This window comes from Columba livia, chromosome 18, assembly GCF_036013475.1.
Source record: "Columba livia isolate bColLiv1 breed racing homer chromosome 18, bColLiv1.pat.W.v2, whole genome shotgun sequence".
NCBI classification, from domain to species: Eukaryota; Metazoa; Chordata; class Aves; order Columbiformes; family Columbidae; genus Columba; species Columba livia.
The window spans coordinates 13,216,516-13,231,909 of NC_088619.1; the positions used below are offsets into that span (position 1 = coordinate 13,216,516).

Consider the following 15,394-nt stretch of genomic DNA (forward strand, 5'->3'; position numbering starts at 1 on the left):
GCTCTGCTCTTCCAGCAAAGCGTCACTGACGGCTCTTGCTCCAGGTGTCTGGCGCGGAGCTTCCCCCGACCTGACACGAGTGCTCCCCGTGCGCTCCAATGGCACAACTCAAGCCTGGGATCTGGCCACCCTGACTGATTTGTGTATTAGGAAGGACTTCCCTCTCCATTCTCCATGACGGGACATTCTTTCCCCTGAGGTGATCTTACATCAGAAGAGCTGCTGTGCACCGTGAGCCCCGGCCGCAGTCACCGCACAGGGGACAGGACACTGAGCATCGTGCAGAGCACGTTCCCACCGAGCCCAGCACAGACTGTGACCCGCACGCAGCCACCGGCGCCAGGCAGACACGGAGCTGCTCAGGTACCGGAGCTCGGACCTCCCAGGCTCTTCCCAAACCCCCAGCAGACTGCTGGCTCCATCCTCTCCCTCGTGAGTCAGACGCCCACCTGAAACACGGCGTCCCCTGCCTGTCTGGCAGACCAGCCGGAGGATTTCTGTTCCCCGGCGACGTGCAGAGCGCGTGTGAGAGAACCGGCTGTGAGCACGGGGCGGACGCTCTTCCAAACCCGAGGAGAAGGGAGGTCTGTGCCACAGAGGCGTGCTGGGAGCCACCGGCCAGCTCCGGACTCTGTCTGTAGCTACAGCAAGTGCCCCAGCAGCTCTTTGTAAATCATGTCACGCAATTGCTTGAGTACTCGAGGAAGTTCTTACAAAATTACAAGTTTACTTGTAATATTTTTACAATTAAAAATATTTGTACAATATTTTAAAAAATATTTTTACAATGCTTAAAAATCAACCCTGAGAAAGAGTACACTAAACATTATCCCGGAGGAGCAGCCGCTCCGCCTGCCCCGCGCCCCGGGCACCGTCCCCGGCACCGCTCCCCGGCACCGCCGAGGAGGAGCCCGCAGCTGCTCCTGGGTCACACTAATCACCCGGTTCCGCCTCCTTGTCACTGCTGGGAACAAAAACCAGGGAGGGTCACAGATGGAAAAAGTAGAAAGCAAGAAGTCAATATAACTGTCGTTTGGTGAATAAGGGGCACAGACACACACTTTGAGACCCACGTCGTGACTGGAATGAGTGTGGTTTTTCTGTTGCACAGCCCCCAAACCAGGCGGTTTGCGTGAGCTCCAGCACCCGCCTCGGCAGGAGGTGTCAGAGCTGCCAGAGATGGGCACGCAGCACAGAGGGGACACCGGGCTGGCTGTGCACAGGGCCACCCGCCTGGCCCGAGCACAGACAGCCCCTTCCCTGCTCGAAGCACAGGGCAGCTGAGCAGAGCAGCGCTGGCCGTTATGTAAGAGCAGGAGCCTGAGCCTCCCTGTGCGTTCCGGGGCGGCCACCGGCTCCCTGCGGGTATTTCTGGTCACCCCGTGTCACACCTGTGGGCGTTGGTGCTCTGCTTAGCGCAGGTGCCGGAAACGGACCAAATCCCCAGCGACCTTCCCCAGCCCAGGACAGCGCTCCGCGGGGGAAACGTGTGAGGGAGCGTGGCTACAATCACCAGAAATCACCCTTTCTGGAGGCAGCATATGTCCTGGTGTCACTTGAGCTCACCTTGTTACCCCGCCTGTCCCCTTAATGCCATTACTGAAGATCATTACATGAGCAGATCCCCTCTGGAGAGGAGCTGCTGGGGCTGCCCACACACCTACCTCTGTGGCCCAGAAGATGCGGCCTCCAGCGGTGAGCACAGCTGCTTCCGAATATACTCCCTCGATCTAATATCAGCCTGGAATTAAGGAGGAAAAGGAGTGAAAATGGATTGATCAGCCTGGTTGGCGCCTGCCCTTTGTGCTGGGGAGCTCCTGTGCTTCAGCACAACACTCACAGGTTAAGACGCCCCAAACTAATGAGTGTTTCAGCCCAGGACTTTCCCACTCTTCCTTTTCTTGGCATTTTCTTCATCCCTTTTGCTCAGAGCTGTCACAATCCTCAGCCTGCACCAGTGCACAAAAGCACTACGTCCCCTGCCCCCCAGAACATTGTTGGAGCTCCATAACCACACGGCTGTGAAGGCAGATCTCTGCAGCACTGCGAGGCAATCCAGCATCACGCAGCGGCTCACACATCCCTCGAAAGGTGGGGAACTGCTGGAGCACTTCACTGACCCACGGACTGCACGGCAATAACCTCCAGTGTGCGCCGGGTGACCGCAGCGTGTCCCGGGCCCACGCGCACAGGGACTCCCACGGGCACTGCAGCCCACAGGATCACCCTTGGTCTTTACAGCTGTGACGCTGTGATGTTCCCAAAAGATGAGCTTTTCTGGTCACTAACCAGCTGAGAAATGGGGCTCTGCCCTCCACGGGGAACTGTAAACTGAGGGGGACAAGGCGGAGAGAGCTGTGAAGAGCGGGGAACGTGGGGATCCAGCAGCCGAGCTCCCAGGAGGACGTGGGATGAGAAGAGGAGCTGGCACTGCCCATTCCGTACCCATCCCCTTCCTTCCGCTGCTCCAGCAGCTGTGACGCAGCACCAGATGGAGGAGCATCGCGCGTCTGCTGCATCCCCTCCTCCAGGCAGGAGCCTGGCTCGTCCTGCCTGCGCGCCCCACGGCCCGCGGGAGTCACGCAGCTAAAGCCGGTGAAACATTGCTGAACAGAGCCCGGGCACGAGCGCGTCCTTGGCTCCGTCGCCTCCCAGCAGCGCTGCAAGGCCACCGGCACACCCTCCCCGTCCTGCTGCCGAGCCCGAAGGCCGAGCTGCCAGGGAAGGCACCAGAGCGGCTCACACGCCAGGCGGGTCCGTGCTCTGGGCTCCAGCACCAAAATCCAAAGGAGTAACGTTGAGACTCCACCACATTCACAGTTTACTGCCCTCCTCATTTGAAACTGAGCTTGGAGCCATCACAAAGCTCATCAAACCCATCCTCGTGTGAGCATCCCGTCCCTTCCCCGCTGACCCTCGCGCTGTGACGAGCCGTCCGGAGCTCACCAGCAAAACCCGATCGCTGCCTCTTATCAGCACTGCAGGACAGGGGCAGGGACAACGCCGACGGACACCCCAAGAGCTACCAAAGTGTTGCTGGACACTTACTGGGTGTTCTTGAACCCCAGAAGTGTTATGGCTCAGCTGTCCAGGGCAGAAGACTCTCAGATGCTATCACAAGCAAGCAGGTCCTGGGTTCTTGGACAACTTTGAGATCTGGCACTTGATTTTTACATTTTCTCCAAGTTTTTTCTCTTTTAGAAGCTTCCTTTCTCAAAAACACCGCTATGCCGTGACATTTAGAACAGCTGCTGTGCCCCACCTCAAAGGCAGCGTCTCTCTCCACTTACAAAGCAGTATGTGACCTTCTCAGCTGGAAAACCTTCCCCGCGTATGATGATGGTGTTAATAAAGTGGGTTAACGCATCCCCGGTGACTGTCCTTGAGGCGTTTGCTGCTCAGCGCTGCTCTACTTCTGCAGTCTCTCCCGCCCCTCCAGACGCTCCCACCACCCAGACCCCGCGCTGGAGGCTCTGCCGCCGCAACCGGGCTCCACAGCCGCTGAGTAATTCTGCAAGCTCCACAATGAAAAATGGTTACATAAGGGTGGTTTGTTTGGGAGATTTTTTTTCCCTTCTCTCTATAATTGGACAGTTTCATAACTGAACTGACAAATAACTTTGATCACTCTTCAGGATAAGAGATTACGTGATGTATTTTATAACAAGGGAAGGAGGTTGTTCAATAGAGTCCCTACTGGGAGACCAAGGTAGCAAGAGTTACCTCTACAAACTATTTTCCTAGAGAAGAAAAACCCTAACCAGGTTCTGCTGCTAACACAAGCTAACGTTTGATTAGGTGGCAAGTTACTGGCCGGTTCTCACTCCTAACACAGTGCTGAGATACAGCTTAACCCTGCGCATTAACCGAGAGGCTAATCAATAAGATGGATAACTGTCCTGTAATAATCCGCACAGATTGTTTCTATTTTCAGAGGGGACTAGTGCTGGCATTATGGTCTGGAATTGTTGCTTTGCCTGTTTTCCGAGGGGCGGTGGCGAGCCCTGTGCACACAGCGGGTTGGATGTGCACCTGGAGGGAGTCGCAGCTTCAGGAGCAGCAGGAGCAGCAGGAGCTGGTCCCGCGGAGGAGAGGGACGGTGGCTCAGCCCTGTTCTAAGAGCAGGCATTTAATATTTCACCCGCAGAAATTCACAGCCCTGCACAGGCCTATTTGCGTCCTTCCGGTGGGCTGGAGCAGCACCAGGCTGTCCCGAGGCAGCAGGGACAGCGGCGCATGGTGCCGCTGGAGCCGGAGCTGCTGTGCAGCCAGCGGGAACCACGGCGCTGGAGCAGAGGAACCCGCTCCAGCACGGTCCTTGTCGGCTGGAGCGTGTGAAAAGCTGCTGTGCATGGGGATCCTGGCTCTGAGCGGGAGAGCGCTGGAGAGCGGTTCTGAGCTGTGCCAGAGGTGGGCAAGGGCAGCTGCTCTCGGGAGGGCCTGGGGCCGCTCCAGCGCCACTCACCTGCAACGCTTTGCGTATCGTTCTGCGATGACAGCTCCTGCCTACCTCCAAATGACCTCAAAATCTCACTAACTGGCTGGGCACAGGCGAAATTCTCCCATCTCCACCTTGCATTTACATGTGGAATAAGGACTGAGTGAGATGTAAATAGTGACTGTAGGTGGTAAAGAACTCCTCCTGCTTTCTCCAAAAGATCATTTCTCTCGCCTGTGGCACAGCCACAGTTCCTTCAGCAGCGTGACCACATTGTGGTCACACAAACCACGGCGTTTCTGCGTGCTGCCCGGGAGCACCACACGCCCCCAGGAGACCGGCCAGCCGTGCCGCTGGGACAGGACGAGGCGTAGGGTCCTGCAGCAGCTGCGCGGCACGACACGCTGCAGCGTAGCGCTGCCTTACGCCGGCCACCAACAGCCCGGAGCAGGGACAGCAGCTGCTCCCAGCGTCCTGCTCCCAGGCTGCCCGAGCTCCAGCTCACAGCCACCCACCCAGCAGTCCGTCACCGCACGGGGAAAGCCACAGGCACATCACCTGTTGGGTCTGCAAGCTTGTTCTGCTCACACCCCACAGCAAAAAAGCCAAGTCAGTTACTCATGGCAGGATTCTCCACAGCCTCCTACTTCCTAACTCCAGCTTTAGGTGCTCAAGAGCTGAGGCTTCCAAACCTGCGACAGTCACCACGCACAGGGACTGTGGCAGGGAGGAGTCCCAAGGAAAGGCTGAAGTGTCCTTATCTCCTGCCACCCGTCCACCCCTGCAGTAAACACACTCCCTTTTGGATTTTTAATCTCTGTAAGAAAAGTGACAGCAATTCACTCCATAGCTTTAAATAAAGGTGGTAGATAGAGAACTGGCAGAGTCTCAGAACACAGAAAAATACTGGAGATAGTTGGAAATGAAATGAGGGTGATGAAAAGCTCCAAGACACCTTTTTGTTTCCAGAGGGATTGCTTTTCTGCTTTGCTCTGAACGCGCCAAACTGCAGAGCTCAGAGCTCTGCGGAGGCATCTGTCCCTGGCTGAAGAGATTACCTAAGAATATCTATCAGCCTACTCCCATCTGGCAGGTAGTGCTTTGAGATCAGAAACGCCAGCTCTGCTGTGGACACTTCAAGGTTTGTTTTGCTCTAAGGTGTTAAGATTTTTGTCTGGTTTATAACCACAGACTTGAGACTTTGTTTTCAGCAAACGCTGCAGCACCAACGAGCTGCTCCTGTGCGCAGAGACTGCGGAACAGCCCCAGCAGGAGCACCTCAGGCTGCTCCGAGGAGCCGCGGAGCAAAGGTGGCCAGACGCCCCCAGGGACAGAGATGCAGCAACGCGAACGGCGTGTTCCAGGGCAGCGGCACAAAGAGGGACATCCGAGCGGGCCCTGCTCCCCGGCCGGCCAACGATTGCCCTGCCCGAGCCACCAGCAGCAGGGTCACCCACTTGCCAGGCTACGAGTCCCAGAGGCTTTATGCCCTACCCTCCTCCAGATCCCTTCCTCAAGCGCTGCTGTGATTTAGTTAGGCTGAAGCTGAGCCTTTGGTGGCAGCTGGTGCTCACTGAGGGTGATCTGGTGCTGTCACCTACTGGCTGCGGCGCCGAGCCCGCAGCGCCTTGCGGAGCGCAGCAGCGGGAGAGCCCAGGGGAGCAGCACCGCAGCGGGGGCCAGGCCCCCAGCGCCCAGCAAAACTGCGCTGCCAGCTCCTGTGGGGCAACATCGGCATCACAGGAGCTGACTGCAGGGAGGAAGCGAGGAATCGGCCAGGCTGGGGCTGCAGTTCGGGCCGTGTGTGCTCCCAGGCACTGCGCCACAGGAACAAGCGCAGAAGAAGGCAGAACCAGGTAACTACCATGTAAGCACCACCGCAACAGGCTGAGGAGAACAAGCGGCAGGAAGGGTGCCAGCTGTGCAACTGCCAGCTGCAGATGAGCCACAAACTGCACGTGAAACATCGCCATAGGCTTGGCACCTGCAGCCCTGCACCGCCGGCCTCCCCCGGCTCCTCTGCTGTCGTACCTGTCGGATGGGCTCCGGGATGCGGTACCTGCAGCAGGACCTGACCACGCGCACGGCTGTCTCCAGGCACACCTTGTGACCCACGGAGATATAAAGCGGCCTAGAGCTGTTCTTGGAGCTGCGCAGGACCTGGGCGTTCAGGAACAAGAAAGATTAAATACTTAAGAGGTGTATTATAAGCTAGGTGAATTATAAGCTAGCCGGTTGCCTTCAGAAGCTGGGACGGTGGCTCTGTATGCGGTAACTCTCAGCCTTCCTGAAGCAGCATCACTGAGCCAGTCCCACTCCAGAGACAACATCCTCCCGCGCTCCCACTACACAAAGCTGGAAGACATGATGGCCAAGAGAACAGAAAACTCCCAAACTTACCATGCCCAGGACGCTCCCCGAAGAGCCTGTCAGCGGGAACGTATCTCCCTCCCTCCGCAGGGAACGAATCTAGGGATGAACACACACAAGGGCAGTTAGTTAGAAAGTACTTGTGTACTGCTGCCTCATTTCTCTTGGGATATTAAAGAACAGGAATAAATTCACAGGCTGGCCTCACCTGCTCTCTGTGCAGCTCATCCTTGACCAAGCCATCTACCTGTAGCAGGTTCTTGGCCACGCCGATGCACGGCAGACCCGTCAGGACTCCGAGGTGACAGGCCACACCAAATCCTGCCAACAACGAGTCACTGTCACTGCAGGACACCGGAGAACGGGAATTTCACATGGCAGCAGGGGGACCCTGGAGAGCAGGGCGCTCCAGTGACGTCCTACCTCTGGGATGGAGCAGGCCATTCCCATCTACAAGAAGTACCTGAAAAACCCAAACAAGAAATGTTATTTCCTATGCACTGAGAGCCACTCCAATAAGGAAATAACGACGCTGGCCATGTGAGGGGGGAGAAGTCTGTCTCAGCCCTTTTCCTTCTGCCTACAGGCGTCTTCCTGCAGCGCTGTGTACGCACAGCTCTGTGGAGCAGTGTCCCGCAGCAGGAGCTCGGCTGGCAGCGCTCTGACCCGCGCTGCACAACGGGGCTCCCGCTGCCAGGACAGGCCTGGCCGTCCTGCCTCAGCACCCCAGTCCCCGGGGAAAGGCAAAGATGCTCCAGCGCAACCCCAGTGCTGCCCCTTCCACCCTGCCGGGGAGCCAGCCCGGAACGCCCTTCAGCGGCACATCCCAACTCGGACACAAACACAGCCCACCTGGGGCTGGAGCGCGGGCTCCTCCTGCTGCAGCCGCCGGACGGCTTCCACCAGCACAGGGACCTCTCGGAACGCCAAGAATCCAGCCACGTACGGGGTGCTCACGGCCACCATCCGGCAATCCTCGTACAGCACCTGCCAGAGCGGGACACACAGCGACCTCCGGACTCAGCTGCTCGGTTCGTGTTTCAGAGGCATCTCCTCTGGTTTGTGTCCCCTTGTCTCATCTTTTTTAGAACACTCTGCTTCTGGATCTCTTCCACAAAGCCAAGGCCACTGGGTCGTGTCGTTCTGTCACTCAGAGCAGGGGCGGGTAAGGGACTGCGGACGGGAGGCTGGACACCGCCTGCCATTCCCTGCAGGGAGCGAAGTCCCGGAGCGAGGGCGGCTGTTCAAGCGCACGGCGGGGCTGCCGAGTTCACCCGCTCAGGCCTTATCAAAGGGGCTCTGTCTGCGGGGGGACAGCCCGAAAGAGCAAGACAAGAACCATCCGTGCAGGGTGAGTCAGGAACCAGGGCAGGACTGGAAACCCAGCTCACAAAAATCCCAACGGCCGGCATCAAACTTAGTTTCTCCTTAATGTGAAACAAAGCCTCTTTAAACTAATCCTGGAATGCATACTGGTTACTGTATTTAAGTTTAAAAAGTTACGGTAGGGGGAAGGGCAGCCACAGAGCCAGGAATCCGCATTTTAAACAAAGTGATAAGGGGAAGGGGATGTTAGAATCAGATGAACGAGACGGGTAAACTGAGGTAGGGTCGGGTGGTCTGTAAACCCCGCAGCACCGGCCGCGGGGAACAGGGACGGAACTTGTGGCCGGGATTCGGGGGGATATAAGCGGGGACTTTTTGCCCTATTCCGTGTGCCGACCTTTAGGCACGACACCCGTTCTTGCAAAACCGTTAATAAAATTTTGCCGAGCGTTTTGCTGAGAGGTCCTGCCCGGGACTGGTCTATTGGCAAGGCGACCGTCTCCTCCGCACCCTCTGTCCCCGCTCCCGTCCCCGCCGGTACCTGCAGCTCCGGGAAGCTGAGCACGACCAGGGAGGCGCAGGCGCGGGTCTCGTCTCCCTTGGGGTAGGACAAGTCCACGCCTCCCACTCTCCGCAGCCCCGCCAGGCTCGGCTCCTCCTGCCACGGCTCGGTGTCCTGGGCCAGCACGGCGGCCCGCAGCCGGGCCTGCTCCCTGCGGCAGCGCGGGCTCAGCGGCGCCCCAACCGACCCAACCGCCGCCGGGCCGGGCGGTGCCCCGGACCCCCGCCAGGGAACGGGAGCCCTCCCGGGGACGCGGCTCCCTCCCGCCGTGCTCGACCTCCCGACGGCCGGGGGTGGCGGGGCCGGGCCCGGCCGGCCCGGTACCGGGGGAGCGCGGGGGGAGCCCCGCCGGGCCCAGCCCCGTCGCCGCGCGCGGTTACCATGGCGCCCACCCCCCACGCGCGGTTGCCATGGCCACCGCCCCGCGCACGCGCACCCGCCCGTTACCGTGCCCAGCGGCGGCGCGTGGCGTCTGGCGGCGGCTCCGCCATGGCGCGCGGCGGAAGCGCGTGCGGGTGCGGTGCCCCCCGGGAGCGCGCGGCGGCGCGGCCGTTCCGGCGCGGGGCGGGAGCGGCAGAACGGGCAGCGGAACGGGCAGCGGAACGAGCAGCAGAAAGGACTTTATTGCAGAACGGGGCCGGCCCGGGGAGCGGCGGCGGCTCTGCCGCAAACCGGGTTGAGGGGGGCGGGGGTCGATGCAGCAGTACCGGAGCACCAAGGGACAGTGACTGTCAAGAGAAGCGGGTCCAGAAAAAACCCCCAACCCGACCTTCCCCTGCACCCAGGAATGATGCTTTTTTATAAAAATCCTTCATTTTGAGGGGCTGACGGGAGGGTTCAGGGTTAGTTTTGTTTCAGAAGCCAGCTGACAGCTGCCCCTGTTTCTCCACCATCTTCGCGATACATGAGAGCATCTCATGTTTGCATCATAACTTACAAATGTACTAAAAAACCCAAACAAAAAAACCACCCAAACCACCACCACCCCACTCAGAAAAACACAACCCTGAGCTTTCAGAAGGTCACTGGGCCCTGTGTTTGTGGCACTTGCTGTCCCTGGGGGTGAGGAACACGAGAACGCTGTCCCTAGAGCGGCGCTAACTGTCCCTGCGCTCCCGTTTGAAGAGAGCGGCCGCTTTCCAGGTGGCAGCAGCGTGAGAGAGACGAATCTCCTCCGGGAACAGCTCCTGCAGCTCCGGCGCTAACTCAGAGTCTTTTGCATCCAGGTCGGGAATGAGCGTTTCCTTCAGGCTGCAAAACAAAGAGCAAGAGGGGGATCAATAGGGGGTGTGCAGCAAACTACAACCAGCACGGGGTATTGCGTGTGGCAGCAATGCACCAGTAATTACACAGAGTTTCAATATGTGCATTTGCATTAAAGAGCCAGATTTATAGAGAAGGTGAGGAACCCAGAGCCAGGAGGTTGCTGCACACGTGGAAAGCTGAGTGTGCTCGTGGTTAGTGCTCGTGGATTTTCGGGGCGGGGAAGCTCGAGTTCACAGGAGCTGGGGGCTGGTTTGAGTGCGTAACCGTTACCTCCACGTGGGTTTGAATTCATCCACGGCTCGGACACGCCGCAGCTTCAGGACAATCATCTCATGGAGCTCCTGCAGGAAGGTTTCCAGCCTTGAGTGCACAAGGAAGGTGTTGAGGAGCCTGGCGACCTTGGGACTGAGCTCAGCTTTGTAGTCTGCACTGATGTCTGCAAAAGGATCCTGAAAATGCAGTGAGGGGGGAAAAACAAGCACACACATTTGAGCAACTTCATTTCGAGAAGAGGGAACAGCCCAGCAGGCACTGGAGTCCTCGGTTCCTTACCCTTCTGAGGCACAGAAGCTGCTCAGATTTGCGGGTTGAGAGAAGCTGCCACAGGGCGATGTTGTGCTTCAGGTGGCATCGTCTGAGGGCCTGAAGGGAACACACAGGGAGGGATGGGTTTGGGAACCTGTCCACACATTGTTCCACAGGGAGTTCATTGAGCCCTTTCAACGCTGGTGTAGAAGCCCAAGGCTTCTCTCCCCGTCCTCCCCGTTTTGCCTTCAATACTCCATTTCTTTGGTTCACAAAAAGGACACCAGAGTGGCTGGATTTAGTAAAAACCAGTGCAGGTTTTATCCTGCAGAATAAGAGCTCTGCTCTCAGGACTCACCTGCAGCACGTGAGGGTTCGTCTGATCGCCCATCTGCAGAACGTTTTCAATGTAGTCTGTCAGAGGCATTTCGGCATTCTCGCCAGCCATGGCCAGGAATCCCAGGGTAATCTCGGTGACAGACAGAGCGTCGCACACGTCGCTGTAAGACTGCAGTTCCCCACTGATCGTGTTCATCACAGAAGTGGGGAGAGCACTCTGAAAACCAGGAAGTCCAAGCAATTGCTAATATTAGTTTAGGGCTATTCCTTACGGCTGCTGCAGCTGCTAAAGCCATGGGAGATAGCAGAGGCCCAGGTTTAGGAAACAGAAAAAGCTTGGCTGCATTCCTCGCCTTCGTAAATGCTGACCGACAGAAGGCCAGTCTGCACACGTTCAAGGCATGCCCAGAGATGAGCGGACAAGCCTGCAGACGTACAAGGCAAGCGACAGGACCAACCTCACATCTCTTGGCACTGCAGGGGTCACACACTTGCCCCGTTTCCTCCAATGCAGAAACCCACCTGATCCATCTTGTTCCGGACATCGTTAAACAGCTGTTCATAATTCCGATCATGCCTGTATACGAGGGTGGGTATGCCCTGTCAGGAGAGAAGCCCACGGTCGCACAGCTCTGGTAACGCTGCGTGCCCTGCGATGCGCGACGCCAGCACAGCCCAGCAGCTGCCTGCGGGAAGAGCTGCTGCCCTGTCCTACCGTCAGCGTGATGAGCGGCTTCCCCTGCAGGAACTTGCTGACAATTTGCTGCTGGATCTTCTCCAGATCAAAGTCCTGCAGCGTCTCCCCTCCCTTCTCCATGCTGTACTGGCAGTTGGACAGGATCAGAGGAACCAGGTCTCTCTCAGGCTCATAGCTGATCAAGTGCAGGTCGGCCACTTCTGATGGACTGATCAAGTACCTGCAGAAGGAAAACAGTCTCCAGCTGGAGCGAGCAGCCCTTGTGAAGCAGGGAAAGCTGATTGTGTGGTAGCAGGTAATACAGAGCTCCCCCAAAACGCCTAGCTGGAATAGCAACGTACTGGTCATCTTCCTTGCTGTGTTTGTTCACCGAGTGGATGAAGTCGTTGTGCAGACTGATGAGGTAACTGGCCAGGGCTGTGGAGCAGAGACCCAGCCCGCGGCGCCGCGGCAGCAGGACCTCGAGCTGGCTGTCCAGGGTCAGGTCGGCATCACAGTAGCCTTTAGGAAGCTTGATTTCCCCTGGAATAGAAGGCAGAGAAGGCTGCTCGAGGTGGCTGAGGGGCAGCCGCAAGGAGCAAAGTCTCCTGAGCTGCCCCAGGTCAGGAGAAAGCACGTAACCCAAAGAAAATAGCGCTTTCTGTTCAGGTGAGAACATTGCAAGCGGGGAACAAAATCTCTTCCGTTTGCACCTAGATCTTAAATCTTTAATGGCCAAGGTCAGTTTTGAGGACACGCCTCAGCATCGCAGACAGGAGCTGAAGCAGCGGCACAGCAGAGCAGCTGCCCGAAGCTGGCGGGGCCTCGCGCCGGCACAGACGCTCACCGTGGGTGTCCAGCGAGCTCCTCAGCTTGTTCCACACCGACAGAAACACAGTCACTCTCCTCCGGAGCAGGTCCCTCATCACATCTGACACAGAACAGAAAGACGAGTATTGAAACGCCTTTCATGGCAACACCATGAAACTCCGTAATAGAAGGATTTCTGAAGCACACCACTGAACTCTGGGCAACTGCTCAAACAGATCAAGAGACACTAAACAGACATTAAACCGTTTTCTGATGTTATCAAATTGAGTCATTTGCTCTGTTTGTTTAAATACTTCCATTATTGTCTGCTATAGGCCCAGGCTACAAGGCTGGATGGATCCTTGGTCTGATTCTGCACAACCTTTAAGTAATTTCGTAAGTACTTAAAAACATATCTAATTGTACTTAAGTACAACAGAAGGAGCTGCCACAAAAGGTCCGTGTGCTGGCCGTGAGCGGAAGGACAGCTGCTCCACCTTCCAGGCAGCCCCGGCTCCAGGGCAGAGCTTAAATTCAGCACAGCCACTGCTGCGCTCAGGGGCCTCTCGCCTGTCTCTGAACAGCCCCCACCCCTTGTCAGCAACCTTCTTGGGCTCAGTTCTCTTTAAAACCACCTGACGACTTTTCCAGGGTTAAGGTCTCCAGTTCATTTGGATGGGAGCTAAAAGGAAGTTCACTAGTTACACTTTGGGCACAGCCTTCTCACCCGAGAGGGGCTCGCTGAGGAAGGCTCTGATGGAGCAGGGCTTGACATCAGTGGTGTTCTGGAACCGCCTCACCAAGTCCCTCTGCAGAGCCAGAATCTCCGGTAGGAACTTCACCAGCCTCAGCTCTGTTTCCTGAGGGCGGAAAGGCAGCCCGTGAGGGAGGATGACAAACCAGCTTTGAATGCTTTTGTGGAATTACTTTTAAATGTTTAAAAGAAAAAATATTTTTCATGTGTAATTCTCAAGATTATGGAAGGTTATGAGAATAAAGACACTGTATAACTGCAGAGTGGATTGGTCCCTGGTGGCCCTGGCGAGCAGGGCTTGGAGCCTGCACTGCAGAGGCCCCTCCAGGCAGATTCCTGAGCCGGCCCGGACACCGCAGCCCCTCACCCACCTTCTGCAGAAACCTCCAGAGCAGTGGGACAGCGTCCCTGGCGTTCTTCTGCTGGACCACGTGGGCCAGGTTCTCCACCGAAATCCTCTTTCGGCAGCTCCACATCTTGGAATGATGTATGTGACTGTCCCTGGGCAGCTGGGACAGGAACGTGACGGGGTCGCCATACACTATCTTCACTACTGGATTGGAAGAAATTCTCTCATCCTCTTGTATTTGTCTATTTAGCTTCAGAAGTTTTTTATCCAAACCCTGCATTTAAAAAAAAAACCAAACAAACATACATATATATATATATATATATATATACACACACATATATATATATATCAGAATTGGTGGTGTCTTGCCCTGTTGAACCTCCACTAATGTGCATTTCCCTGACAGCTCGATGACCAGTTGCCACAGAAATATGTCAAAGCAGAAAATGAACTCCTAGGAAAGAACTGTTCAACACCCACAGCAGACAGCTGGTTATACCATCAAGTTGTTCTTTGTTCTCCAGCTCATCCAACTTGCAGGCCTTCCATTCTTGAGATGATGCATACGGGTGGAAAAAGGCAGACAGGATTCATTTGGGGCAACCAGTGCTCGCTTGGACAAATACTGCCCACCAGGCTGAGACATTCCTGCTTTTCCAGCTGTACAAAACCATCACAGCACAGCTCTGCTCTCAGATACTCATTTGCACAGGTAGAACCAAGTTCTCTGACCCATACAAATGAACGCTGCAGCTGTGTCACAGGCGGCCTGGCTTTGGAACAGCTGGGTGACGAGCAGCACGGACATTACAGCCGGTCAGATTTCCAAATACATGAACCTTGAACTGCCAACTACTGAAATTTTATGCAGTAAATTTCTCACCTCCAGTTCAGGAACAATAATTGTGTTTGCAACAACTTCTTCCCATTTGTTCCTCATCTCCTTGGTGGAGAGCACTTCGTCAAACCCAACTGGCCCTGCAACAGGAATATTTAGTCTCTTACACCTGCAATATTTCAGTTAAATGAAAGGACAGATTCTCTAAGCCTCCAGATGGGGCATCCTTGCAAGTCAGCATGATGAGCCAAGGGTAATTACGGAGGTCCTAGAATCTAAATGAGTATCTTACTCTGGAGTCCCATCCACATCAGCACACAGCGATCGCGGGTTTCCAGAAGCTTCAGTGCAGTCATTCACTCGAGTGACGTGCACGTTTGTACAAGTCATCCAGAACCCCAGAAAGGTTACACAGGCTTTCCAAGGCCAGACCACAATCAATGACAGACCAAAGAGCGAAGCTTGGAATACCGATTTGTGCTGTCACATACTAAAAACATGGCTATTACATATAAACCCTCTACGACACAATGACTCACGTCAACTTGAACTCCAGATTCTACCATGAACCACACCTGGCCATCCCTCTTGTACCAAACGCCTTCATTTAGAGGGCAGCATGTAGGTGACACACAGCAGGAGCAGCTGCAGTACCCTGCTTGTGAGCTGAAAGCTCTGTCAATGTGTCCTGACGTTATTTATTCAACGATTCCTTCTCAGAATTATGCACCAAACCTTGCAAACCCCACATACTTGACCAAAGTAAACAGCCAAAAATTCTTCACTCCCTACAGTAAGAAACAAGCCTCAAACTTCTGGATCCCATCAGCACATCCACTGCCCGTTGGAGATGTCTATTAGCAAAGCAGCTGAAGAACTGCTGTCCCCAAATGCAGATGGGACAGCGGGTGGTTTCCTTACACTGGCCCGGGTGCTGCTGGGGGTCCTTGAGGAGGCTGCCGAGGACAAGATGAAGGATGTTGATGGTCTCATCCACGCTCTTCCCCAAAATCTTAGTCAGCTGTGCCAAGTCCTCCTGAATATGCTGCTGCAGGAAACTCACCGAGTCGCTCACCGCTGGCTTGATCATATTTTGCAATGACTAGAGAAGCAAAATGGAAGAATGAGCAGAGCCAGT

General features: G+C 55.9%; 2 protein-coding genes across 8 annotated transcripts in view; both read right to left on the reverse strand.

The window, feature by feature from the left end:
- Positions 1 to 707: 707 nt before the first annotated feature.
- On the reverse strand, positions 708 to 9,259 carry ENDOV (endonuclease V). 3 transcript variants are annotated; one of them, XM_065035154.1, is made up of 9 exons: positions 9,144 to 9,259; positions 8,676 to 8,847; positions 7,661 to 7,795; positions 7,232 to 7,271; positions 7,017 to 7,129; positions 6,839 to 6,907; positions 6,470 to 6,598; positions 1,665 to 1,741; positions 708 to 964 (listed from the first exon to the last, which is right to left on the reverse strand). In XM_065035154.1, the coding sequence occupies exons 1-9, from the start codon at positions 9,185 to 9,187 to the stop codon at positions 934 to 936; spliced, it is 810 nt and encodes a 269-aa protein (XP_064891226.1). In that variant the 5' UTR covers positions 9,188 to 9,259; the 3' UTR covers positions 708 to 933. The 3 variants fall into 3 exon arrangements, with proteins under 3 accessions (XP_064891226.1, XP_064891227.1, XP_064891228.1); XM_065035155.1 differs by having other exon boundaries at positions 708 to 1,391; XM_065035156.1 differs by lacking the exon at positions 7,661 to 7,795.
- A 41-nt stretch (positions 9,260 to 9,300) lies between these two features.
- The window catches only part of RNF213 (ring finger protein 213), a 47,336-nt gene continuing 41,242 nt past the window's right edge, over positions 9,301 to 15,394 (reverse strand). For all 5 annotated transcript variants that reach the window (XM_065035133.1, XM_065035136.1, XM_065035131.1 and 2 more), the window contains exons 56-67: positions 15,178 to 15,358; positions 14,302 to 14,396; positions 13,438 to 13,689; positions 13,040 to 13,172; positions 12,350 to 12,433; positions 11,865 to 12,045; positions 11,542 to 11,743; positions 11,349 to 11,426; positions 10,846 to 11,043; positions 10,515 to 10,604; positions 10,233 to 10,411; positions 9,301 to 9,947 (exon numbers count right to left, since the gene is read on the reverse strand). In XM_065035133.1, coding sequence (XP_064891205.1) covers positions 9,794 to 9,947; positions 10,233 to 10,411; positions 10,515 to 10,604; positions 10,846 to 11,043; positions 11,349 to 11,426; positions 11,542 to 11,743; positions 11,865 to 12,045; positions 12,350 to 12,433; positions 13,040 to 13,172; positions 13,438 to 13,689; positions 14,302 to 14,396; positions 15,178 to 15,358 — 1,827 coding nt within the window. In that variant the 3' untranslated portion in view covers positions 9,301 to 9,793. The remainder of the gene's footprint in view (positions 9,948 to 10,232; positions 10,412 to 10,514; positions 10,605 to 10,845; positions 11,044 to 11,348; positions 11,427 to 11,541; positions 11,744 to 11,864; positions 12,046 to 12,349; positions 12,434 to 13,039; positions 13,173 to 13,437; positions 13,690 to 14,301; positions 14,397 to 15,177; positions 15,359 to 15,394) is intronic.

Coding starts and splice junctions, on each gene's coding strand:
- ENDOV (XM_065035154.1), bottom strand. CDS start 9,187: ATGGCGGAGCCGCCGCCAGACGCCACGCGCCGCCGCTGGGCACG. Junction 7,130..7,231: donor TGGCCTGCTCCATCCCAGAG/GTAGGACGTCAC, acceptor CGTTGTTGGCAG/GATTTGGTGTGGCCTGTCAC. Junction 6,908..7,016: donor ATGAGCTGCACAGAGAGCAG/GTGAGGCCAGCC, acceptor GTTCATCCCTAG/ATTCGTTCCCTGCGGAGGGA.